The sequence below is a fragment of the Leuciscus leuciscus genome, assembly GCF_965113295.1.
Source record: "Leuciscus leuciscus genome assembly, chromosome: 20".
Classification (NCBI taxonomy): Eukaryota; Metazoa; Chordata; class Actinopteri; order Cypriniformes; family Leuciscidae; genus Leuciscus; species Leuciscus leuciscus.
This window is the reverse complement of record NC_138744.1, coordinates 3,244,560-3,272,168: the sequence shown is the minus strand read 5'-3', so window position 1 is coordinate 3,272,168 and position 27,609 is coordinate 3,244,560. Positions and strand designations below refer to the sequence as shown.

General features: G+C 38.5%; 3 protein-coding genes and 1 long non-coding RNA gene across 4 annotated transcripts in view; 1 reads left to right on the top strand and 3 right to left on the bottom strand.

Annotated features, from left to right (window-relative positions):
* Positions 1 to 961: 961 nt before the first annotated feature.
* The window catches only part of ethe1 (ETHE1 persulfide dioxygenase), an 86,555-nt gene continuing 59,907 nt past the window's right edge, over positions 962 to 27,609 (bottom strand). Inside the window, exon 8 of the transcript XR_014200858.1 lies at positions 962 to 1,081. The gene's annotated coding sequence lies outside the window, so the exon portion shown is untranslated. The remainder of the gene's footprint in view (positions 1,082 to 27,609) is intronic.
* On the top strand, positions 1,079 to 1,633 carry LOC309484541. Its single transcript, XR_014200904.1, has 2 exons — positions 1,079 to 1,422; positions 1,468 to 1,633. It is a non-coding gene; the product is annotated as an uncharacterized lncRNA (long non-coding RNA).
* Positions 1,492 to 3,359, bottom strand: nr0b2a (nuclear receptor subfamily 0, group B, member 2a). Its single transcript, XM_082150838.1, has 2 exons — positions 2,300 to 3,359; positions 1,492 to 2,086 (listed from the first exon to the last, which is right to left on the bottom strand). The coding sequence occupies exons 1-2, from the start codon at positions 2,811 to 2,813 to the stop codon at positions 1,845 to 1,847; spliced, it is 756 nt and encodes a 251-aa protein (XP_082006964.1). The 5' UTR covers positions 2,814 to 3,359; the 3' UTR covers positions 1,492 to 1,844.
* LOC309484312 (polyadenylate-binding protein 1A) lies at positions 18,357 to 26,750 on the bottom strand. The gene is made up of 15 exons (XM_082150530.1): positions 26,106 to 26,750; positions 25,132 to 25,325; positions 24,933 to 25,048; positions 24,504 to 24,643; positions 22,607 to 22,701; positions 22,383 to 22,520; positions 22,178 to 22,273; positions 21,738 to 22,010; positions 20,959 to 21,049; positions 20,754 to 20,864; positions 20,519 to 20,667; positions 19,816 to 19,900; positions 19,580 to 19,710; positions 18,806 to 18,901; positions 18,357 to 18,694 (listed from the first exon to the last, which is right to left on the bottom strand). Exons 1-14 carry the CDS (start codon positions 26,296 to 26,298, stop codon positions 18,812 to 18,814), a joined length of 1,902 nt encoding a protein of 633 aa, XP_082006656.1. The 5' UTR covers positions 26,299 to 26,750; the 3' UTR covers positions 18,357 to 18,694; positions 18,806 to 18,811.

The following is a 27,609-nucleotide window of genomic DNA, read 5'->3' as shown; positions in this document are numbered from 1 at the left end:
AATACTAGTTTGCAAATCACTAAATACAAAAAACTAAAAATATTCCACATTGTTACATTGCACAACATTGCATGTTTAAGAGAGTGGTGTTCGGTTATCATTCATCTCACCGGAAATGGAATGTCAAGTCAAGTTGCATTTACGTTGTAGGATAAAGTATTGTGCGCATTGTGCTTTGTTGTATACAGTACAGGTCAAAAGTTTGGACGCATTACTATTTTTAATGTTTTTGAAAGAAGTTTCTTCTGCTCATCAAGCCTGCATTTATTTGATCAAAAATACAGAACATTTTTTTTTAATATTGTGATATATTATTACAATTTAAAATAATTGGTTTTCAATTTATTATACTTTAAATTATCATTTATTTCTGTGATGCAAAGCTGAATTTTCAGCATCATTACTCCAGTCTATCACATGATCCTTTAGAAATCATTCTAATATGATGATTCATTATCAAAGTCGGAAACAGTTCTGCTGCTTAATATTTTTTCATAACCTGTGATACTTTTCTAGGATACTTTGATGAATAAAAAGTAAAAAAAAAAAAAAAAGAAGAAAAGAAGCAAATGTTTTAAAAATAGAAATCTTTTGTAACAGCAATATACACTACTGGTCAGTCATTTGGGGTTAGTAATTTTTTTTCTTTCTTTTTTTGAAATAAATCAATACTTTTATTCAGCAAGGATGTGTTAAATTGATAAAAAGTAAAGAAGATTTATATTATTAGAAAATATTTTTTTATTTTGAATAAATGCAGTTCTTTTTAACCTTTAATTCATCAAATATATTAAGCAGCAGAACTGTGTCCAACACTCATAATAAATCAGAATATTAGAATGATTTCTAAAGGATCATGTGATAGACTGGAGTAATGATGCTGAAAATTCAGCTTTGCATCACAGAAATAAATGATAATTTAAAGTATAATAAATTGAAAACCAATTATTTTAAATTGTAATAATATATCACAATATTAAAAAAAAAAATCTGTATTTTTGATCAAATAAATGCAGGCTTGATGAGCAGAAGAAACTTCTTTCAAAAACATTAAAAATAGTAATGTGTCCAAACTTTTGGCCTGTACTGTATATTTTGGCAAGTGGTGTTATACTGTGCAGTGTACATATATACTGCTCAAGTACTATGAGAGTTCAGGTGTAGTTTATCACAGTAACTATGAACATGTTCCACTAACATTGGACACACATTTTCAACACTAGATCTTATGTTTTGGCAGTAAAACTGAACACTCTTCTTTTTTGTCAAGTGTTTTTGCGCATCTTTACTTGGAGCAAATGCTTTAGTATTTGCTTTGATAATGACGTTTTCAATTTCTCCCATTTTAAAGTCTCCAAAAAATTGTATGGGGCTGATGTGCAGTGATTAAATAGTTGTAGGCTTTCTCTTATGAATGAAAATGTGTTCCAATTTGTACAAAAAAAGGTATTTATAAAAGTGATTTAGAAGTATAAGGCAAACACGACTGTGTAAAATGTGTAAAAATAGATTTAATTGCAGTATAATTATGAACATACAAATGTTTTCCTCAGATTCAATCTAGCTTTCTCACAGAGACAATACATGAACCCCCCCCCCCCCCTTTTTGCTTCTATCAAAAGGCACACAAAAACACACAACAACAATCAATATTAAGACATAAATCACATACTTGTGACCTAAATACCATTACAAAGGTGCAGTAATTTCATTAAACTGTGTAAACAATAAAGATGTGCTAAAGTCTGTAACTTCTTTCAGACGTAACGAAGTATGATTTTCATCCAATGCTTGGGACCACCAGCACTGGAGAAAATAATGTTCTTTTGAAAGTCTTTGGTTCACTACCTTGTGAACAGCATGTCAATCAGCAAGTCCAGAAGATCTGTCTGACCAATGACCGGCCGAAAGAAGAGCTCTGTGATGAGGCTCGGAGTGATGGTCTTTAAAGTGGACGCGGCGAGGAGGATCCGAGCAAATCGGCCTTTATCCTCAGGATGGAGAGGCACCAGGACCTCCTTCAGGGCATGCTGAGCTTCATACTGCAAACCCTCAATGAACAGAGACGCCTTCAGGCCTGGAACATCTGCAGATGCAAAATATTGGGTGAGCATATTATCAAATCTGTGGCTAACAGCAATACTTTGAAGCTATTCATTGTTTTAATACCTAATTATATGTATGAATGGCTACAATTGAGAAAATAATTTCATGGAGACATCAGTGGTGTATTTCATCAAAAGATGCCATTAAACATATATGTAAAGTAAAGGCACAGTTTTGATTTTGGAAAACGTACCTGGATTGAATATTACGGTGCCTTTCAGATAAGCGTACTCCTTTGGGCTTAAATCCAGACTCCAGAACTTCACGAGGCACGCTTTGAGGGTTTGCACGCCGGCCATCGTGGGCTGCTCTTGATCGTTGAGGTTGTTGAGGAGAATTCTCTCCAGCATGCTGGGTGCCGGTACGTCGTCCACCTCGAAGCGAACTCTGTCCTGGGCCAGACCCAGAATGAAAAGTGGCGCCCAGCCGTTCTGCAACAGAGATAGCTGGTCTTTGGGTGGTAGTTGCTGGAACGCCGGCAAACTCTTCATGAAGTGCATCGTCTTGACCAGCACATCCGAGGCAACCTGGCACGTCTCGTTGGGTGTCTTCAGACATACGTTCCTGCGTTTCTCGCAGTGGCATGACTGAGGAACACGCTTGTAGTTCATCTCGTTCTGAGTCGCCTCGCCTCGGCTGAGGATGTTGAAGAGGATGGCGTTCGCCTGTCCGTTACTGTAGTCTGAACAATCGCATTCGCAATCCATTGTCGTCACTGATCAGATGCGTGGTATCTTCTAGAACTCGGTGTCTAACACTCGAAACCGCATGTAGACTGAAGCTGTGAGAGACTCACATCTGTCACTGACACGGCTCCTATTTATAACAAGCATTCGTGTGGTTTAACTCCTGAACCTTGACCTGTCAATCTACATTTGCTGTGAACAAAACAACTGCCCTGTGCTGTTTAGCAATTGGGTAAATGGTGATAAGGCCTCTTAAATACAAACCCACTGTAGGCTGGGATATACTCTAGGTTAGGCAATATTATCTCTGCTGAAGTCATTACACCAGGCTGTACCAAGCGACCAAGGACTCCTCAAGTTATATGGTCCCCTATCATTACAGACGTACCGCCTATAAACCTACAAACAGTCGAATCTAGAACAGAGAGATGTAAAAGGTTATTGACCCTTGAGAACGGGAAGGATGACTGTTACTTCATTAGCTATTGAAGATTAGAAGCTCACACAAACATTAAAGAGACAGTTCACCAATTCTGTCATCGGTTTCTTTCTTCTGTGGGACACAACAACAACAACAACAACAACAAAACAAAGACCTTTTGAAACATTGGTTCCCAAAGTTCTTCAAAATATATTGATTTGTGTTCCACTGAAGAAAGAAAGGTTTGGAATTGGAGTTAATGATCATTTGAATTATTATTTTTTGGTGTGAACTATGTCGCGAAGATTCAATGTACTGGAGAAAATCCAATGCCTGAAGGTCTTTAACCGAATTGTGTTTATATAATAAAGATTTTCAAACTGTGTGGGATTTTCTCTTCTATTATATTGACCTTGTACTACCAAGGTCTCAAGGTTGGCTAGCTGGTTAGCACCCACTCGTAGATAATGTGTCGCCATTATGAGGCAAAATGCATTTTTTTTCTATTGTGTTCTGATTAAATTTTAAGCAAGAACATTATAAATCCCATATATTTCATTATATATTAAATATATACTGTACAGGTCAAAAGTTTGGACACATTACTATTTTTTATGTTTTTGAAGGAAGTTTCTTCTGCTCATCAAGCCTGCATTTATTTGATCAAAAATACAGATTTTTTAAATTTTATATTGTGATATATTATTACAATTTAAAATAATTGGTTTTCAATTTATTATACTTTAAATTATCATTTATTTCTGTGATGCAAAGCTGAATTTTCAGGATCATTACTCCAGTCTATCACATGATCCTTTAGAAATCATTCTAATATGATGATTGAATGAAAATAAATGAAAACCAATATCACAATATTACTTTTTTTTTCTGTATTTTTGATCAAATAAATGCAGGCTTGATGAGCAGAAGAAACTTCTTTCAAAAACATTAAAAATAGTAATGTTTCCAAACTTTTGGCCTGTACTGTATATATATTTTTTTTTTTTTACCAGTCACAGTGACTATGATCGTGTGGGTGATTATTTGTTTGCAAAATTACAATTTCAATAAACACAGTTTTGAATCTAAATTGTGCTTGAATGTCACATCCAAAGCCCATTATTACTCCAATTATTACACTTCTTTTGTCATTAAATGTTGCTCCAAGAACACATTAATGTGCAAATTAGATACAGTGTATAGATATATTGCATTGAATGGGAATATTAATTAATGGCCATTTTACCCACATATTGCATAAAGTAAAATGGTGTATCAATTCATTCCGTTATATCTTTCATAACATAGTTGAGAATCATCTTTATACAAATTTTAGTTAAAATAAAAAGTAACAAAATAAATCCTGAAACCCCAAAATGTATTTGTGATAAAAAAAAAAAAAATTAAAAAAACATTGTTTTTGCCTATTCATATAATTTCATGTGTTTCAAAAAAAAACTAAATTCAAAAAAAAAAAGAAAAATTCTGTCTCAGGAGGATATTACCTCCAATTGTATTTGTTTGCTTTTTACTGTGTTCAAACATCAAAAAAATCAGTCAGATAAAATGACTTTCGACTGATTGTCAAATAACTGTGATCAAACACTTGAATTATATGCAAATGAATGCACAAACAAGGTGGTAATGTGATCAATGAAGCTGAGTCTACAAAGAAAACTAATCAACATCAATCATTTGCCAGTCAGAATCAGTCAAACGTTTTCCACCAAAGACCTTTTATCACTTTCTTGAAAAATTCCCGCTACCATTGACATGTTTTTCTGTAGCGTCAGTCATGTGAGACTTGCCCTGTTTTATTATCTCTGCAGTGCCTAGCACAGAGAACTGAACCAGATAAGCTAATTACTATATTGCTTTCAATCAAATCAACAAGTAGCTACTTGTACTATTCCACTTAAATTTCCATTATGAATATTTCTGTTTATATAAATGTTTCCCACAGACACTCACCAAAACCACTAACAGGATATAGTTTCATAGCATTTGTTCTTCATGTAAATTTCTCTCATGGTTTTTTGGCAGAAACAACATCAGCTTATATTTGTCATAATTCCAAGTCAATTAATATTCTTTATGAAATTAAACAGAATGACAGATATATTCCAGCTCTTGATGTTGTTGTTTTGTGGTTTACACTGTACATGAACATCCTGAGAAGAGTCAAGAGCACACAAATCCGTGTCTGAATCATAGTGATTGAATCACGGGTTGTAAATGTGTTTGATAAGGCCATGTTTATTGAAGGTCGAGACAGTCTGAGACAGACACTGAGGACACCATCTTATCATAAGCATGATAGTAAAATTCCTCATGCCAGACAAATGAAACCAAGAAAAAACAACCGCTGATGTAACTGACCACCGCAGCCATTTTAGAAATTATTAAATATAAAGCAAAAATAAATAAATAGCTTGTTTTGATGCGAGTTTAGGGTGACATACTCTAATCTACAGTACAGGCCAAAAGTTTGGAAACATTACTATTTTTAATGTTTTTGAAAGAAGTTTCTTCTGCTCATCAAGCCTGCATTTATTTGATCAAAAATACAGAAAAAAAAAAGTAATATTGTGATATATTATTACAATTTAAAATAATTGGTTTTCAATTTATTATACTTTAAATTATCATTTCTGTGATGCAAAGCTGAATTTTCAGGATCATTACTCCAGTCTATCACATGATCCTTTAGAAATCATTCTAATATTCTGATTTATTATGAGTGTTGGACACAGTTCTGCTGCTTAATATTTTTGATGAATAAAAGGTTAAAAAGAACTGCATTTATTCAAAATAAAAAAATATTTTCTAATAATATAAATCTTCTTTACTATCACTTTTTATCAATTTAACACATCCTTGCTGAATAAAAGTATTGATTTATTTTTTAAAAAAGAAAGAAAAAAAATGACTGACCCCAAATGACTGACCAGTAGTGGATATTGTTGTTACAAAAGATTTCTATTTTCAAAACATTTGCTTCTTTTTTTTTCATTTTTTTTTTTTTTCATCAAAGTATCATAAAAAAGTATCACAGGTTATGAAAAAATATTAAGCAGCAGAACTGTTTCCAACTTTGATAATGAATCATCATATTAGAATGATTTCTAAAGGATCATGTGATAGACTGGAGTAATGATCCTGAAAATTCAGCTTTGCATCACAGAAATAAATGATAATTTAAAGTATAATAAATTGAAAACCAATTATTTTAAATTGTAATAATATATCACAATATTTTCTGTATTTTTGATCAAATAAATGCAGGCTTGATGAGCAGAAGAAACGTCTTTCAAAAACATTAAAAATAGTAATGTGTCCAAACTTTTGGCCTGTACTGTATAACTATGTAAACAACATGTTTATGAGCTCAAATTTATTGAAAATGAAGTGTTTATTTTTATTCGTGTTTTAAAAAAAAATTTTTTTTTTATATTGATAGAACTCTTTTCTGCAGACATATATTGCCTATATACTGATCAAGCCTATAATGCAGTTAGAATGACCCTTAAATTCAAGATATCAAGGCAAAAATGTCTTATCATGATATAGTTAATCAATATCAAACGAGTAACTAGCAATGTTTTTGTCCCAAATAGCACGAGTGCACATGTGACATTGATTTTAGACAACAGTTCAATAAAAAAGATATTTTAGACACAAAATTGTTTGCTTTTGCTACATTTTGTCAACGAAAAATATGACCTATAAAGCCAGAGCAGAACTGTTGTGCGTCTCAGAGAAACACACAGCAGTGTTTAGTTTCTGAATGAATCCACGCTTTGAGCGAATCAATCGGGTGAACCAATGTTTCAATGGCCCCTTCATAAAGAGAGTCATTTACTTCATTCCTGAGTGAATCAGCCGTTTGAACGAATCGAATGAATGAATGACTCAATGTCTGCATCCAAAATCGCAAGCTTCCCTACTATATAGTATAGGCTAACAACAGTGTGTGACAAGAGAAGTCTGAATTCACATAAAAGTGTAGGGGAGTGCTCCCCCCTAGATGAGACTTCGACCCTCCCAAAAGGGATGAAAATAATAGTTAGGGGGGTACTGACATTTTTTTTTTATGAAATATAATGTTAGCCTATCCAAAATTTTATGTATTTAAATGCAGTATTACCATCACATACCAACAATTCAGGAAATATAGATATATACACTAGATGTCGCATTGGCTACTGCAAAACCGTAGCCAAGGCGACATCTAGTGTATCTATACCCGCCCGCGCTCTCAGATCACTTGGACATGGCTGTGTTCAAGAGGTAAAAACGAAATACTGTTCGTTTTCTCACACAAACCGCTCGTTTCGTGTCTTAGGCCATCAATGTGTACTTACGAGGGGGAATTGTTTAATTTGGACGACGGGGAATTGTTTTAATTTGGACTCTGTGCTTGTGTTTTGAGACAGTTACCATAGACCTGCATTATATGACTGACAGACAAGAACGGTTTGACCTAAAAATATCAAAATTGAAACTACTGCGGAAAAAAAGACGCAAAATTTAATTTCAAAGTGAACTATCCCTTTAAGTGTCGATTGGAGACGGCCCAGGTATTTATTAAGTATCGATTGGAGACGTTAGGGATCGTCGATTGGAGATGGCCCAGGTATTTATTAAGTGTCGATTGGAGACGGCCCAGGTATTTATTAAGTGTCGATTGGAGACGGCCCAGGTATTTATTAAGTGTCGATTGGAGACGGCCCAGGTATTTATTAAGTGTCGATTGGAGACGGCCCAGGTATTTATTAAGTGTCGATTGGAGACGTTAGGGATCGTCGATTGGAGACGGCCCAGGTATTTATTAAGTGTCGATTGGAGACGGCCCAGGTATTTATTATGGGTCGATTGGAGACGTTAGGGATCGTCGATTGGAGACGGCCCAGGTATTTATTAAGTGTCGATTGGAGACGTTAGGGATCGTCGATTGGAGACGGCCCAGGTATTTATTATGGGTCGATTGGAGACGTTAGGGATCGTCGATTGGAGACGGCCCAGGTATTTATTATGGGTCGATTGGAGACGTTAGGGATCGTCGATTGGAGACGGCCCAGGTATTTATTAAGTGTCGATTGGAGACGTTAGGGATCGTCGATTGGAGACGGCCCAGGTATTTATTAAGTGTCGATTGGAGACGGCCCAGGTATTTATTAAGTGTCGATTGGAGACGGCCCAGGTATTTATTATGGGTCGATTGGAGACGTTAGGGATCGTCGATTGGAGACGGCCCAGGTATTTATTATGGGTCGATTGGAGACGTTAGGGATCGTCGATTGGAGACGGCCCAGGTATTTATTAAGTGTCGATTGGAGACGTTAGGGATCGTCGATTGGAGACGGCCCAGGTATTTATTAAGTGTCGATTGGAGACGGCCCAGGTATTTATTAAGTGTCGATTGGAGACGGCCCAGGTATTTATTAAGTGTCGATTGGAGACGTTAGGGATCGTCGATTGGAGACGGCCCAGGTATTTATTATGGGTCGATTGGAGACGTTAGGGATCGTCGATTGGAGACGTCCCAGGTATTTATTATGGGTCGATTGGAGACGTTAGGGATCGTCGATTGGAGACGTCCCAGGTATTTATTAAGTGTCGATTGGAGACGGCCCAGGTATTTATTAAGTATCGATTGGAGACGGCCCAGGTATTTATTATGGGTCGATTGGAGACGTTAGGGATCGTCGATTGGAGATGGCCCAGGTATTTATTAAGTGTCGATTGGAGACGGCCCAGGTATTTATTAAGTGTCGATTGGAGACGTTAGGGATCGTCGATTGGAGACGGCCCAGGTATTTATTATGGGTCGATTGGAGACGTTAGGGATCGTCGATTGGAGACGGCCCAGGTATTTATTAAGTGTCGATTGGAGACGGCCCAGGTATTTATTAAGTGTCGATTGGAGACGTTAGGGATCGTCGATTGGAGACGGCCCAGGTATTTATTATGGGTCGATTGGAGACGTTAGGGATCGTCGATTGGAGACGGCCCAGGTATTTATTAAGTGTCGATTGGAGACGTTAGGGATCGTCGATTGGAGACGGCCCAGGTATTTATTAAGTGTCGATTGGAGACGGCCCAGGTATTTATTATGGGTCGATTGGAGACGTTAGGGATCGTCGATTGGAGACGGCCCAGGTATTTATTATGGGTCGATTGGAGACGTTAGGGATCGTCGATTGGAGACGGCCCAGGTATTTATTAAGTGTCGATTGGAGACGTTAGGGATCGTCGATTGGAGACGGCCCAGGTATTTATTAAGTGTCGATTGGAGACGGCCCAGGTATTTATTAAGTGTCGATTGGAGACGTTAGGGATCGTCGATTGGAGACGGCCCAGGTATTTATTAAGTGTCGATTGGAGACGGCCCAGGTATTTATTTATTAAGTGTCGATTGGAGACGGCCCAGGTATTTATTAAGTGTCGATTGGAGACGTTAGGGATCGTCGATTGGAGACGGCCCAGGTATTTATTATGGGTCGATTGGAGACGTTAGGGATCGTCGATTGGAGACGTCCCAGGTATTTATTATGGGTCGATTGGAGACGTTAGGGATCGTCGATTGGAGACGTCCCAGGTATTTATTAAGTGTCGATTGGAGACGGCCCAGGTATTTATTATGGGTCGATTGGAGACGTTAGGGATCGTCGATTGGAGACGGCCCAGGTATTTATTATGGGTCGATTGGAGACGTTAGGGATCGTCGATTGGAGACGTCCCAGGTATTTATTAAGTGTCGATTGGAGACGGCCCAGGTATTTATTATGGGTCGATTGGAGACGTTAGGGATCGTCGATTGGAGACGGCCCAGGTATTTATTAAGTGTCGATTGGAGACGTTAGGGATCGTCGATTGGAGACGGCCCAGGTATACTTAGGTACTTAGTCAGGTTTAGGGAAAAATCTACGACATAGCCCAATGCCTCAGAAAATCCGATCTGCCCGTTTACATGTTAGTCGCATTGGCACATATCTGATTGGTATCTGATTTATTTCCACATATGAATGAAGCCTGAAACCGATCTCGAAATATCCGAACTCATGCGTTTTTTTCCCTGTTTACACGGTCAAGGAACACTTGTAAACACTTGTGTCACATATGAACAAAACATCGGAATTGGGTCACATTTCACTGACAGTGTAAACGAGGCCGGAGACATTTACTGCCACCCACTAGTTATTAATTTAGAATATAATTTCACTTAAAAAAATTACTTCATATTTCCATTTTTTTTTTTTTTAAACATTAAATGTATAGTTCACCCAAAAATGGAAATTCTGTCATCATGTACACACCTTCATGGTAATTGAAGCCTAAAAGTGTATGTGTAATAAATGTTGAATCAAATAAAATATATTTTGTTCTAAAGCTACTTTTTGTAATGTCTGTTTAATGCTTTTCTCATTTAACACAATGACGACTTTAAATGATCTTTTGGGGATAATTTCTCAGCCAAATCTGATGTACGATTAATTAATTAATCGCCACATCATGTATTTAATTAGCTTAAAAATTTCAATCGTTTGGCATACCTAATATATAATATAGGCTATATAAATTTTTTTTAAATTATTTAGAAATAATATATCTAAAACAGTGTGTCCCAACTGTGTTCCAGGAGGTCCTCAAGTACACAGTGTGAATGTGTTCGAGGTGTGTTTGATTAGGGACACGTCCAGCAGTGTTGGTGGAACTCCAGGAACAGGGTTAGAAATCACTTCTGTATACAACAACAACACAACATGAAAATATTCCAGAGCCAACTGGAACACACATTTGAACTTTAACTTATTTATTTTTTGCAAGGCATTCTAGATAAAGATCTTCTTCATGGACACCAACTTGCATGGCTAACTGAATGATTGTATCTCATCAGATCATTTTGTTGGCCATGCATGATGCAAGTTGTTCTCATGAGTAAAAAAACAAAACGATTCAATGTTCTCACGTGTCCGTAAAGTGTGTGTCTTTTTATACTGCAAAACTCTTAATACCTCATATTATCTCTGAACAGGTAACTATCTTTGCCAAACAAATAAAAGGTTACAGACACTTAAAGAGTCAAAGAATGTACGGTATGGTTGGCTTGGTTCAGAGCATCTATAGTTCTGGGAATAAAACTATTCCTCAGTCTATAGACCTCATGCGCCAGAGAAACGAGGGCGCCGCCATCTTCAGAATATTGTCTTAACTTCCGTTTTGCGGTCGCTCTGTATATCTCTATGGCATCGCTGTCCAGGAGTAATTAGCTTTTGAAGTGGATTTACTTAATGTAAAGTTAACGAAAGTTATCATGAGGACTGCAATGTTTAAAGCAGATGATTAAACAAATGTCAGTCGACCGGGAAGATTTTAAAACGAGCCGTTCATTAATAAACACGCAAGATCGCTGTGAAAATACAGACCGGAAGTCAAAAGACAACGAGCGCAGCGCTGAAAAGAGGCGGGGCTACATAAGGTCTATAAGCCTTGTAACATCTGCCAGAAGGGAGTAGATTAAACATGATGGCATGGGTGTGTGTGGTTCTTACAGATGTGCTTGATCTATAGATGTCCTCTGGTAGTAGTAGCTTTACTTTGATTATCTTCTGTGCTGGCAGGACAACCCTCTAGACTAGAGTGCTTTCCTATTACTAGCTGTGCAGTTAAGAAATCACACAGATGCAGTATGTTAAAATTCTCTCTAGTTGTTGACTGTTCATCAACTCACACATCAGTTGTGGTAAACGGAAGCTCAAGCATGTTTGCTTGACGTGTGAGAACCAATGAGGTTCATTCTCTTGTTACGCAGCACGTTTGAGCTTCAGCAAGAACCAATGAGGTTCATTCTCTTGTTACGCAGCACGTTTGAGCTTCAGCAAGAACCAATGAGGTTCATTCTCTTGTTACGCATCACGTTTGAGCTTCAGTAAGAACCAATGAGGTACATTCTCGTGTTACGCATCACATTTGAGCTTCTGTGAGAACCAATGAGGTTAATTCTCGTGTTACGCAGCATGTTTGAGCTTCAGCAAGAACCAATGAGGTTCATTCTCGTGTTACGCAGCACATTTGAGCTTCAGCAAGAACCAATGAGGTTCATTCTCGTGTTACGCAGCAAGTTTGAGCTTCAGCAAGAGCCAATGAGGTTCATTCTCGTGTTATGCAGCACGTTTGAGCTTCTGCAAGAACCAATGAGATTCATTCTCGTGTTACGCAGCAAGTTTGAGCTTCAGCAAGAGCCAATGAGGTTCATTCTCGTGTTATGCAGCACGTTTGAGCTTCAGCAAGAGCCAATGAGGTTCATTCTCGTGTTACGCAGCAAGTTTGAGCTTCAGCAAGAGCCAATGAGGTTCATTCTCGTGTTATGCAGCACGTTTGAGCTTCAGCAAGAGCCAATGAGGTTCATTCTCGTGTTACGCAGCACGTTTGAGCTTCAGCAAGAGCCAATGAGGTTCATTCTCGTGTTATGCAAAACGTTTGAGCTTCAGCAAGAGCCAATGAGGTTCATTCTCGTGTTACGCAGCACATTTGAGCTTCAGCAAGAACCAATGAATGAGGTTCATTCTCGTGTTACGCAGCACGTTTGAGCTTCAGCAAGAACCAATGAGGTTCATTCTCTTGTTACGCATCACGTTTGAGCTTCAGCAAGAACCAATGAGGTACATTCTCGTGTTACGCATCACATTTCAGCTTCTGTGAGAACCAATGAGGTTAATTCTCGTGTTACGCAGCATGTTTGAGCTTCAGCAAGAACCAATGAGGTTCATTCTCGTGTTACGCAGCAAGTTTGAGCTTCAGCAAGAGCCAATGAGGTTCATTCTCGTGTTATGCAGCACGTTTGAGCTTCAGCAAGAGCCAATGAGGTTCATTCTCGTGTTACGCAGCACATTTGAGCTTCAGCAAGAACCAATGAATGAGGTTCATTCTCGTGTTACGCAGCACGTTTGAGCTTCAGCAAGAACCAATGAGGTTCATTCTCGTGTTACGGAGCACGTTTGAGCTTCAGCAAGAACCAATTAGGTTCATTCTTGTGTTACGCATCACGTTTGAGCTTCTGTGAGAACCAATGAGGTTAATTCTCGTGTTACGCATCACATTTGAGCTTCTGTGAGAACCAATGAGGTTAATTCTCGTGTTACGCAGCACATTTGAGCTTCAGCAAGAACCAATGAATGAGGTTCATTCTCGTGTTACGCAGCACGTTTGAGCTTCAGCAAGAGCCAATGAGGTTCATTCTCGTGTTACGTAGCACATTTGAGCTTCAGCAAGAACCAATGAATGAGGTTCATTCTCGTGTTACGCAGCACGTTTGAGCTTCAGCAAGAACCAATGAGGTTCATTCTCTTGTTACGCATCACGTTTGAGCTTCAGCAAGAACCAATGAGGTACATTCTCGTGTTACGCATCACATTTGAGCTTCTGTGAGAACCAATGAGGTTAATTCTCGTGTTACGCAGCATGTTTGAGCTTCAGCAAGAACCAATGAGGTTCATTCTCGTGTTACGCAGCAAGTTTGAGCTTCAGCAAGAGCCAATGAGGTTCATTCTCGTGTTATGCAGCACGTTTGAGCTTCAGCAAGAACCAATGAATGAGGTTCATTCTCGTGTTACGCAGCACGTTTGAGCTTCAGCAAGAGCCAATGAGGTTCATTCTCGTGTTATGCAGCACGTTTGAGCTTCAGCAAGAACCAATGAATGAGGTTCATTCTCGTGTTACGCAGCACGTTTGAGCTTCAGCAAGAACCAATGAGGTTCATTCTCGTGTTACGGAGCACGTTTGAGCTTCAGCAAGAACCAATTAGGTTCATTCTCGTGTTACGCATCACGTTTGAGCTTCAGCAAGAACCAATGAGGTTCATTCTCGTGTTACGCAGCACGTTTGAGCTTCAGCAAGAACCAATGAGGTTCATTATCGTGTTACGCAGCACGTTTGAGCTTCAGCAAGAACCAATGAGGTTCATTCTCATGTTACGCAGCATGTTTGAGCTTCAGCAAGAACCAATGAGGTTCATTCTCGTGTTACGCAGCACGTTTGAGCTTCAGCAAGAACCAATGAGGTTCATTCTCTTGTTACGCAGCACGTTTGAGCTTCAGCAAGAACCAATGAGGTTCATTCACGTGTTACGCATCACGTTTGAGCTTCTGCAAGAGGTTTGTTCTCACGCATCAAGCACGTTCGGTTGAGCTTCCGTTTATGTTCGTTGATCAATGTAGGCTATGTATAAAAGCCTAAATTCAATGTTCATCATATAAAGCGATCGTGTCTCTTCAGAAGATTTTAATTAAACCACTCAATTCATATAGATTAGTTTTACGGTCTCTTTATGAACTTTTTGAAGCGTCAAAGTGGTAGTTGCGTAGCTTTCAATGGAGAGACAGAAATCTCTCAGATTTCATCAAACATTTCTTTATTTGTGTTCTGAAGATGAACGAAAGTCTTGCAGGTTTGGAACGACATGAGGGTGAGTAATTCATTAATGACATAATTTTCATTTTTGGGAGAACTAGCCTATCCCTTTAAGTACCCATCCTGAGACCCCATCTGAACCTGCAGCTTTCTGTGGATTAGCCTGATCCTCCATTCATGTACACTGTACCTCATATGTGCGTACAAGTCAACATTTTGTGATCGTTAGGCCCTTAAACATTTATTGGAAGGACAAATAAACCTTTAGAGCAGCATAAACCTGCTGTAAATGTAAAGACGTAACTTAGGCTATAAGATTATTTTCACAAGTGATATTTACTGGATGACTTTCTGCAGCCTTGACCTATAACTATTGCAACAGAACAAGAGGTTTAACATCGCCTTGAACGCGAGAATCGAGAAAACAGTGGCCTGTCTGCCTACTGTGTGATAGTTCAACTATTTCAGGTCAAATGCCACAATTATTCATATTCCACACAACACAAGTCTTATCAACAGGACGTGATTCATGTTCCTCAGTGACAGCACCTTGCATCTATTTATATTTCAGCTTTTATGACGGTCATAAGCATGACTGAGCTGTAAAGTTGAAGGCCAGGTCGAGATCGTTTAGTTTTTCTTCGGTTGGTGAACCCAAATAACCTGTTTTCCTGCAGTCAGTTTAAGTAAGTTAACGTTAACGTTAATTATCAGGTAAAAGTTTTTTTTCAATTAAAGGTTTTATTTCAGGCCTAATAATCCTATAGACCATAACACTCATATACGCAATGTGTGATATCATATTTGCGATGGTTCTGCTAAATGATTCTCAATTTTAATCAACAACACTGCGTTACTTGAGTAACGTTACGCAAAGCATGAACACCAAACATTTAGCTAGAGAATGCTGACGTTCACATTTACTTTCAGAAACACAAAAACAGCTTAGTAAGAATAATTGTTTACAACTCACCAAATAAGATGTGTGATGTTGATGTCGAGGCTTTAAAACCTGACTAACATTAAATGTAATTGAACAGACACCCTAACGGTCGTCTTGACAAGCTGTTCCCTATGAAGCCCATTTCCGCCACATTCGACAAAAATGCTGTTAAATTATGATGATAAAGAGTCAGAATTAAGACAAACATTATGTCATCGAAATTATGACATCTTACTCGTCTTGCAATGACTAAAGGCCCGCTGTAAAGTTCGACTCAAAAAAAAAATCGTACTAGTAACATTTGGACTAAGTAGCCTACTGATATAGCAAATGTGTACTAGCATCTAATCAATAAGTACTGGTATCTAATGAATAAGTACTAAAAATCGATTTTATGGGTCCAAGCAAGCTATAATGTAGTAGTATTTAATGAATAAATGTTACAAATACTAGTATCCATTTATTAGCTAGGTACGACGTACACGTATCTAATAAGTACTACTAGCATCTAATGGCGCGTTTCCACTGAGCAGTACAGTACGGTACGGTACAGTACGGTACGGTTCGGGTCTGTTAACCATGATCTGGCTAGCGTTTCCACTGCCAACAGTACCCTTACTTGATAGGCGTGGTGTTTCGATCGACGTCATTTTCGCGCGAAGAAGAACATAGTAAACTACAATGGATGACATATACAGCAGATCTTGTTCTTGCTCCTCGACATGTTTGTCACAAGAAGACAAGCGCCGACATTAGGCTTTTCTCAATATTAAGTACGCAAAGTTTGTACTTGCCATGTGCGACTCCTACATGCAAATGGTACAGCGCGTTCTTAAAAGGTCACTCAGCTCGCTCTGCTACTCCGGTTATCTCTGTTACTCTGTATGTACATTTTAAGCAACAATAAAACGAAATATTATGTTATAAAACACTACTCTGCCTCTTTTCGTTTTCATTTAAATAAATTAAACATTATAGGGACACAAATGTGGTTCATGCACAACGCATATTGATTATTCACTGCACGTTATACGTTATTCTATTTAACGTTATAACAAAACGAAATTTAAAACACAACCCTAACGTTACCTCTTTTCGTTTAAATAATAAAAAAAATTACACATATTACAGGCAATATATGCATTTGTACAAATGTTGCAATAAACATCAGTGATAATCTTGTAATAAGAAAATGACAAGAAACCATATTTCTTTTTGTAAAATTTCAGTTTTATCAATAATAGCCAATATAAAAGTTTAAGTAAAAGGTACAAGAAGCTATACAATAAGAAATAAAGCAAACAATTCAGTCAAATGTCCAAATGCTGCGCTCTAATCTAACATTACAACAGTAAAGTTAAATACAAATAGCCTATAATATGAAACTAAACTTAGCCCTCGGCCAAAACGATTGACAGGGAACGAATTATATATTCACGAGACCAAAGATCGCCCGTTAGGTCTGCACAAGACGAATTATTATATCTCATGTTTAACCACTACATGTTTAGTCATCGGCGAACGTCAGAAGAACTTAGCCGAGGAAAGGCTCATCCAGCCGGGAAACATGAGCGCCGAGCGCCCGCTGATCGCATGGATCTCACAACCGGGGAAAAACAAATCATCTTTATAAATAAACCACAGATTTGAGCTTTAAACAACTACATTCTCGCCTGAAAAACTCTTAAAATTACATTTCGTGACACAGTAACAGTAGTATTATATTAAACTGTATATTAAAAAATGGCGCTTCTTATGTTGTCATTCCCCTCGTAGCACGCGCAAGTGACGATTCTCTGTCAACCAATCAACGTCCTGCAGTGAGTCTAGCTCCACCTTTTAGTACCGTACCACTGTGCTAGGTACCCCAACGGAAGGGTACCCAAAAAGTGGTACGGTACGGTTCGGCTTTTTGGTACCATTCTCAACTTTTGGCAGTGGAAACGCAAATAAAAGGGTACCGACCCGTACCGTACCGTACTGTACCGCTCGGTGGAAACGCGCCATAATAGGTAGGGCCTACCAATCACTGATCTATATAAATTATATTTTTAGATACCATTTCCACTTAACTAAGTCGATGGCAATAAACTGAAAAGTGTTACTAGTCACAATAGAACAAAGAAATTTAAGTGAACTAACATTTTTATGCATACATTCAGGGGAAATAAATACAGTAAGCCAATGCAACATGCACCAATTTTGTCATAGTCATGTTAAACATGCATTCATTACTTCAATGAGCTCAGTTTCTGCTTTAAATTTCTTTTAAATAAAAATTTTTTTAGCTGTGATTATGTACATTTCTAAAATACGTAACTTTAGACGATAACAGATCACTCTAAATTGTAATGTAGAAGCATGCATTTTCTGTAAAGCTGTTTGAAACGATAAAGCGCTATACAACTACATAATACATATTTAACTCAACCCCAAGAACCTTCAGGGTTCTCCAATAGTGGATAACTCCTTTGATCATGTGCCAAGCACTGTCACTCAAGGCTTGTGACTGAAGACATTGATCGCATTACAACTGACCCCAGTCTCACCAATAAATCCTCGAGTCCTTCAGGGCATTAACCCAGTGATCTCCAGAGGCACAGACCTTACAGTTGGTGAACTCTGAAATAACTAAATGAATTTCACAGCATTCAGTATGCCAAGCTTACACATTTTGTAAAATGTTTGCATGCAACTAATGTGCATCCCTTTAAAAAGAGCAACTGCTTGAACTCATCCAAAGGTTTTTAGCACAACAGTCAAACGATTAAAATAACACAACGAACAATAAATGTTTAAAGTTTTTATTTATTCAAGCAGTTTAATCCAATGTACTTTTTCCAAATGTTCAGCCATCAACTGCAAGAACACAATTGACAATGAGCATTCAATTAAGAGGAATAAAAAGAAAGGAATGTTTTGGAATTTTCAAAATTAAAAGTTTTCTGGTTTTTTTGGTACATTTTTAATTATAAATCAAGGCCAAGAGCTCTCTCGACCTGGCAAAAATATTTGGATGTAATCATTGTAGGGTTTTTTTCTGTTTTGAGTTTCTGGTTTTTCTATATTTATTCTCTTTTTTTAATGCGTCCCTTCTTGGTGAAGTCAGGGCCAGAGAGGTTCATTCTGGAAATACACAAATATAAAAATCAGAAAAGGTGTATTCAAACAATGTCAAGCAATGAAAAATGAATGCATAAAATCATCATGAATTTGCAAAAGCCATCTTTCTCTCACCTTGTGTTAGACGGCCGGCACAGCAGTGCTGGGGACTGATTTCTGGGCGGCTTCCTTGGCCTGATGAGCCTGCAGCACCGCTACTGCTTCATCCACCTGGAATACATGCAACAGTACCACATGTAACTTGTGGTTGCAAACAGAGATCACTATTCTCCCACGTTTCTGAACAGACTAAGTAACTTGTCACCATCTGGTGGCTTAATGATGTAATCGTTATATGAAGCGCCACATTACTTCCTAAAGTTGACTTTTCCTCTATTTTGATAGCTTTTGTACACAGTAGTGTTTATATCCAAACTATAAACTTTTATCCCAGTACTTCTGTGATATGACTATTTGTAACAGAAGTGGTTGAAGACACTATTTGTAAAGCCGTTTCATAGGTGACAACTCTCTCTGGGTCAGCAGCACCAACATAGATTTGAACGTTACGGTATGATTTTGTCAAAGGTTTAAAAGACACAGGAGAATCAGTGTCATTTAGGAATGAGATCGAGTCGAGAGATTGCGATATTTTAACGATTAATCGTGCAGTTCTATTACACTACATCCACCAATATACATGTTAAAAAATGCATTTATACATTAGTTGACAATATTCTAGTACAAATATCTGGTAAAAAAAAAAAAAAATATAGATTTAGGAATGAAACGGACACATTCTTGATAGTTTTTAAGCACATTTTCACTAGGAGCAGTGAGATAATGACATCTCTATTATTAGGACAAATCCAATAACTTGAAAAACAACGAGATCACATGACAACTGACCTTTGACCTCAGCGACTCCGGAGACTCCAGCATGTGGAGCAGCTCTGAATTGTCGATCTCCAACAGCATACCAGTGATCTTTCCAGCCAGACTGGGGTGCATGTTCTGGATGAGGGGGAACAGACGCTCACCTGTGGTGGGGGGGGGGGGGGGGGGGGAGACGCATATATGAGATTTAAAATAAATCAACATTTTTCTAATCAATTAAGGGAAGCAAAACAGATCGAGCCACTCACCCAGCATCTGCTTCTGTTCTTGTGGAGGGGCGGCAGCTAACATGGACGCGGTCAGTGGCTCCTGACCTTGAACGTGGACCGCAGGCTGAACAGGAGTCAAATATATTAACATTAGAGAACCTGAAAACACTGATGTTCGTCAAAGCTGTTAATAACACATTACTAGAGTATGTTTTACAAGAAAATAATCAGTATTTCTACTTAATTTTCACATGTTACTTGCTGATCCTTAGAAAACTGCTCGTAAATTTCACAAATAGATACAAAGTAAAAATAGTACACCATTTATTTTCAGTGCGTTTGTGGATAATGTTGGATATAATATAGATCCTACTTTATATATAGAGATGTGCGATAATAGTTTACATTTTCTGAAGATATGCAAAAATGTAAACTTTTTTTTTTGTTTACAATGACGCACTATGCACTGTACTGAAATGTAGAAGGTTATTTTGTCATCCAGCATCAAAGCCTGATTCGGCTACGTAATTTAAGTGTCAGTTGAGTGCATGAAGAGTCTAACATTCCACACTTCCACAAGTGCATCATCCGGATACTTAAAGTGCATTTTTTACTACAAAATATCACAGAATTGTGCACAAATATGCAAATTGGGATGCACTAGATCTCTAAAATGATTTTAAATTGCAGCCATACATTTTGGGGAGCCAACAACAAGTGCCATCAAATGTAAACCTAATACCTGCTGCATGGGAACCTGCGCCTGATTGGGCATGTGCTGCTGCGGGTTGCGGACTCCTGGAGCATACTTGTACTGTGGCACTCCTCTAACCTGAGCGGTACCTGTGGCGGCACCTGCGCCAGATGGACGAGGACCCATCGCCTGAGACGCTGCCATGAAAGAAAGAGGACACTCACAATCAATGAACTTGAGTAATGGATTTGCTGCATTTATAAAAGCAAGGTTCATCACTCACCCATGCGCTGGTTGGGCATCATTCGGGGGACCTGGGAGGCGGGACGCACGGCACCGAAGGTTTGTGGACGGGGTGCAGACTGCCTGATGGCATTGGGCATATTCTGGAAATCTGCAATGGAAACGAGAAACAAAACAATTAAATGAACCGTTATGGTTTACAGTGCAAGTGTACAGGGAGGGAAAGGGGGCGGGGAGCTACTCACGCTGTGGGCGGACACCCTGAGTGGCCCAGCGAGGACTGGGGCGGAGCTGTGCGAGCTGACTGGTGGGATAGTACGCAGCACGATTCTGAGCCTGTCAAATCACACAAAAGGGAATGTGAATCAATGAGGAATAACAACCGGTTCTGAATTATCATTTCATAATTCACATTAAAGTGAAGAAATTAGCAAAAGTTCAATATCTTGCTCAGTTGACACTTAATATTCAGTAATATTATAGATTTGACTGCACAGACATTGTTTATAGCTTAATGCCAGGTTTATTAAATGCTTTTAAAGTTTATATTTGAAAAACTAAAACTAAATCTGTTCTTCATTAAAAAGCTTTTCATAAGAGTAAAGTGAAGAGTAAAAAGTCGTAATAGTTCAAGCCATCAGAACAGCGATAAGGCAATACTAAAAGAGGATCTTCACCCATTAACAAAAACATGGCTTAGTCTGGACTGGCCTATTCGACAGCGAGTGTAGATGTGTTCCCAGTGATTACGGTTTCCACCAACCACAGGACTTATAACTGCACTGACACTATTTATTGAAAACAAAACTTGAAATGAATTGGTCTGAATGACGACACCATTTTCTTCTGTAGAGCCGCTTTATAGCTGAACCAAATTTGAATTCACACAGTTCACGCTTTCAAACCAAGCAGCTTTTCATTGGTCAACATGACGAATTCTAATGAGCAACTCGAACCGTTGCGGTCAACTTATTTAAACACTGGTGAATGTGACCGCACCTTTAACAGAAAAGTGTTATCTGACCTGTGGAATGGCTGCCATGAAGTATCCAGATGGTGGTGCGGGCTGGTAAGGGTTGATGACGGGGTTCGGTACGGCTCTGACACTGGCCATCCTCTGCATGTACTGGCTGGTGAGGTGCGCCTGGCGCTCTTCTTTCCGCTGGGCCAGCGCGACGTACAGGGGCTTGGTGGCGACGATACGGCCATTCATTTCAGTCACGGCCTTAGTGGCTTCTTCAGGTGAAGAGAAGCAGACGAACCCAAAACCTTTACTGCGGCCACCTTCCATCATCACCTGTATGAGTGGAGCACAAGATTCAATAGCCATCAACTCTAATGCTTGTGAGGGATTATACAACAATCATCCGAACAAACCAATGATTTGAGACAGATTTCATGATTCAATTTAAAAGTTGAGACTTTAAAATAAAGCTTATGGCAATTTATTGGATTTGTTTGTACCTTAGCACTGGTAATGGTGCCGAACGGTGCGAATTCTTTACGCAGGCGTTCGTCATCCAAGCCGTCATCCAGATTTTTCACGTAGAGATTGACTCCCTGTTAAAAAACAAGATGAATTCAAGCGTCAATGACCCATTAAGAACGTCACCACCCTCATTTGCATCATCTAAATGTTCATATCAGTCAAGCACGGGTCTTTTTTTACCTGGTAGCGAGTCATGCGGTCCTGCTTCATTTGCTCAAACTTGCGCTTGAGCTCTGTCTGACGTTCGCCCTTCTTCTGCGCACGACCCACGTAAACCTGCTTTCCGTTCATCTCTTTTCCATTCATCTCATCCACAGCCTGATGATCAGAGGAAACGCATCAGGATACAACACTTCATCACAGTAGTGAGGATTACAAAATGATATTAATCTGTTTCTACTCACCCTCTGGGCGTCCTCGTGCCTCTCAAAGCTGACAAAGCCGAAGCCTTTAGACTTGCCGCTCTCATCGGTCATGACGCGAATGCTCAGTGCTGGACCTGTAATGACAGCTGAACACGTCAAAGATCTGAGTCATGCAATAAAGGTCAAAAGCACACCCGTTCACACAAAGGACAATAACTATGATGATAAAGATGCAGTTGTAAAATCATTCTAAATATGAAACAACAGAGTCCACAACTACAAATTAAACTCCACAGAGAAACAAAGTAATTGAAATCACATTAAAAAAAAAATGTCCAAGCTGATGAACAAAAAAAACATCGACAGCCAATCAGAATCCATCCCGATTTAAGTCAGCATAACTGCAGCGCACCCTTAAGCCCTATTGTGGGAGTGGGAGGAGTAATCATGTGCATATTACGCTGCTTCCTGACATCACGTGCACAAACTTAACCTATATTTATATATAAAACAGTTATGTCCAGTCGAACATTGTATTAACTTCAGATTGGATGGTGTTGGTAATAGGCACTTAGCTAACGCTAAAAGATGCTTCGTGCCTCTAACAAGTGCTTTCGATCTTCTCTCTGATCTGAATGGTGTGTGTGTGAAACACTTTGAGTATTGCCAGAGACTCATCCCAGGGTCTAGAACGCTTTAAGCGTCTCCATACTTGAAAAACCGCGGAAAACTACTTTTAAACAGGAAGTGTCGAAATATTTACGTACATACAGTACAGGCCAAAAGATTAGAAACATTATTTTTAATGTCTTTGAAAGAAGTTTCTTCTGCTCATCAAGCCTGCATTTATTTGACCAAAAATACAGAAATGTTTTTAATATTGTGATATATTACAATTTAAAATAATTGGCTTTCAATTTATTATACTTTAAATTATCATTTATTTCTGTGATGCAAAGCTGAATTTTCAGGATTTCAGGATCTCCAGTCTATCACATGATCCTTTAGAAATCATTCTAATACGATGATTCATTATTAAAGTTGGAAACAGTTCTGCTGCTTAATATTTTTTCATAACCTGTGATACTTTTTTAGGATACTTTGATGAATGAAAAGGAAAAAAAGGAGGGAAAAAAAGAAGCAAATGTTTTAAAAATAGGAATCTTTTGTAACAACAATATCCACTACTGGTCAGTCATTTGGGGTCAGTAATTTTTTTCTTTCTCTTTTTGAAATAAATCAATACTTTTATTCAGCAAGGATGTGTTAAATTGATAAAAAGTGATAGTAAAGAAGATTTATATTAGAAAATATTTTTTTATTTTGAATAAATGCAGTTCTTTTTAAGGCAGCAGAACTGTGTCCAACACTCATAATAAATCAGAATATTAGAATGATTTCTAAAGGATCATGTGATAGACTGGAGTAATGATCCTGAAAATTCAGCTTTGCATCACAGAAATAAATGATAATTTAAAGTATAATAAATTGAAAACCAATTATTTTAATTAATTATTTTTAATTAATACATTTTTCTTTATTTTTGATCAAATAAATGCAGGCTTGAGCAGAAGAAACTTTTCAAAAACATTAAAAATAGCAATGTTTCCAAACTTTTGGCCTGTACTGTATTTACAGTGGGTCTCTATTCACACAGGATTATCACCTGAGGTAATTTTTCCGGACCTTTTTACCGAAGGTAAAAATCACCGTAATCGTTACTGACAGTGTCCGTAATGATCACTGAGATGCATATTCGGACGGGACTAAAATCACAGAGAAGCTCTGGTAATTACCACTTTACCCCACATCTCCATGTTAAACTACTCCCGTCCGAATAGGGCTTTATAAACAGAACGACATCGTTCACTGGTGTAGATGCTAATAATCATCTTTATAGCTAGCCTTCTTGGTGTCACTCGCAGCAAAAACCCACCATATTTGTTGAATATCTCTCTCAGCTTCTCGTCATCCATGTCCTCTCCGAAGTTCTTGATGTAAACATTGGTGAACTCTTTGGCACGGGCGCCCATCTCAGCCTCGCGCTCCTTGCGAGACTTGAAGCGACCGACGAACCTTTAAGATGCAATAAGTTACCATAATTACTCTGAATAAGTGTATTAATTTAAGACAATAAAGGCTATATTCATGGCAAACTCAAGAGTAATATGTTTTTAAATAACCATAACACTACAGGTATAAAATCTTTTAATTTTACATGTTAAATACTAATATCTTCGAGTAACTCGAAGGACAAAAAAAAGTTTAATTTAAATTAGTATGAATCATGCTTGAAACAGAATTAACACACCTCACTCCAACCCGACAATTTAGTACAATGTAGTTCATTCAAAAGCACACTTACACTTTGCGGTCATTGAGCAACATGCCGTTCATTTTCTCAATGGCTCTTTCTGCGGCCTCATGGGTCTCAAAGTGCACAAAGCCGTATCCTTTAGAGCCGTTCTCATCGCAAACCACCTTTAGAAAGAGAACACCGGCACTGAGCACAAGCACCGAACACCAGAAACATGCACATCACCACAAAACACACACTTTATTACCTTGCAGGACAGGATGTTTCCGAAGGCAGAGAATGTGTCATAAAGGGCCTTGTTGTCGATGGACTTGTCCAAGTTCTTGATGAAGATGTTGCCCACACCGCTCTTGCGCAGTGAGGGGTCTCGCTGGGACCACATGATGCGCACGGGACGGCCCTTAATCACGTCAAAGTTCATTGTGTCCAAGGCACGCTCAGCTGAAACAGGGAATTAGCATAAATATTAATGCAAGCATAAAGACCAACAAACTTTACAGTTATTGCTAGTACTATAAACATGAATACAGGGTTTCTCAAACTCAGTCCTGCACAGTTTAGCTCCAACTCTGATCAAACACACCTAGCTGTGAGTTTCTAGTGATCCTGAAGACATTGATTAGCTTGCTCAGGTGTGTTTGATCAGGGTTGGAGCTAAACTGTGCAGGACAGTGGCCCTCCAGGACCGAGTTTGAGAAACCCTGCATTAATATATTAATTTGAACTTAAAAAGGGTTGTGTAGCGCCCCCTAGCGCTAGTCTGAGTACACGAGTCAAACAAGTGGCCGACTCATTTCAGCAATTGTGTACATTGGTTGTGTCGCATTAAATTAAGAATACAGGGACAAAATCCATATTCCAAACCACACAAGTTTTTTTTTTTCAGAATGAGATTCATTACACACTGCGTTTGTCTTGACGCTTCCGGTACACACACAAAATAACATGTAAAAGGACATAGGTTAAACAAATTTGGGAATTTCTGTTCGTGAGGTTAATGTCCTGTGAGAAGACACTTCTCTTGGCCTCAGTAACTGCAACTACGACATTCATTAGTCCTAATACACACGTGTGTGAATTGTTCATAAATATTAAGCTTAAAATTCGAACCGGAGGACGGTCACGTGCAGCACGTGTTCGTCATTCCCAACTAGATGGACATCTAAATGTAACTTAAAACATCCGTGTTAGAAATGAACCGGGAGCGTTTGCTTAACTTACCGTCAGCGGGTTGCTGGAAGTTGACGTAGGCGTAACCGAGAGAGCGGCGGGTCATCATGTCCCTGCATACCCGAATGGATAGAATGGGCCCGGCAGGGCTGAACTTCTCGTAAAGCATGGCCTCGGTGACATCCTGGTGCAAATCACCCACATACAGGGAGGCCATCGGGTAACTTGGAGCGCTAGGGTTCATCTTTCTTCCGTACGACAAAAGAGCAATCTAACCGAAACACCTGGAAACACTGACGAGCTTAGTAATGGCGACGCACGAGCTCCAATCTCCTCGGTGTAACTTACCTATCGAAAACGCTTTAACACGATAAATACCCTTAAAGAACAGTCTTGAGGACTAATTAAAACGCGTTTGGTACCGATTTGGCGTCGACGTGTTCGCGGTATCGATGATAAGATGATTAAAATCTCCTCAGGCCTACTGCGGTGCTGCCTTAATAATAAACTTCTCAAATCTGTCCGCTGATCCTGCTTCACCGAGGTACTCGGCAATAAAAGTAGATTTTTTGTTTGTATTTTTTTCTTGTTTTGTGATTTTTTTTTGTATTTTTGATTTTTTATATAAGATGAGTGTGCCGAGGCTCTGTGGCACACGCGCTCTCTCTCGCACCGCACAAGGTAGGGGGAGAGAAGCGGAAGTACGGCTCAGATAAGAAGGCGTCCTCGCCGGAAGTTGCGTGAGCCGCTTTTATATTTTTTTACGTCAGAGCAAAATAAGAGTCAATGGGCTGATAGAATAAAGGTCTATTTGAAGCACATTTCCACCACGTTAGAAATAAATCATGCTTTGGTAAATCTTAATTGTGACGTAAAAAGTCATAGTTATAACATAAAATGTGGACGTTATGAGATACAGTCGAAATTATGTCCTACTATGACACTTAATCATAATTATGAGATACAATTTTTTTTTTAAATTATGATTAAAAAAATTTAATTATTATTTTCTGTCATAATTTTGACTTTATGGCCTGGTTTCACAGACAGGGTTTAGATTAGGGGTTTGCAGCTTTCATAAACGTGCCTTAGAAAAAAAAAACTTTACTGGTGTGTGCATATTGAGATAAAACAATGGCATTTATTGTAAAATATGGCGGTGCGACGGTGCTTTCGGTTAAAACAGACTCACACACATTTTGGTCTGGGACTAAGTTGAAGCCTTGTCTGTGAAACCGAGGGTTTTTGTCATAATTTCGACTTTTTGTAATAATTATGACTTCACAATCTCTACTTTTCATCTCATAATCATGACTTGCTATGTTATCATTTCTTCATAATTACGATTTACCAAAGCATGTTTTTTTCTTTCTTATGTGACCGAAATGGGTGTCCATTTAAATAAGAGGTGAACGTCAAGGTCATGTGTTTGTTTCCCAGGGAATGTGTGAAGTGCTGATGTAAGTTGCTTTGGATAAAGCGGTAATGCCAAATGCCTTAAAGGGATAGTTCAACAGAAGAAAGAAACTCGTACAGGTTTGGAACAACTTGAGGG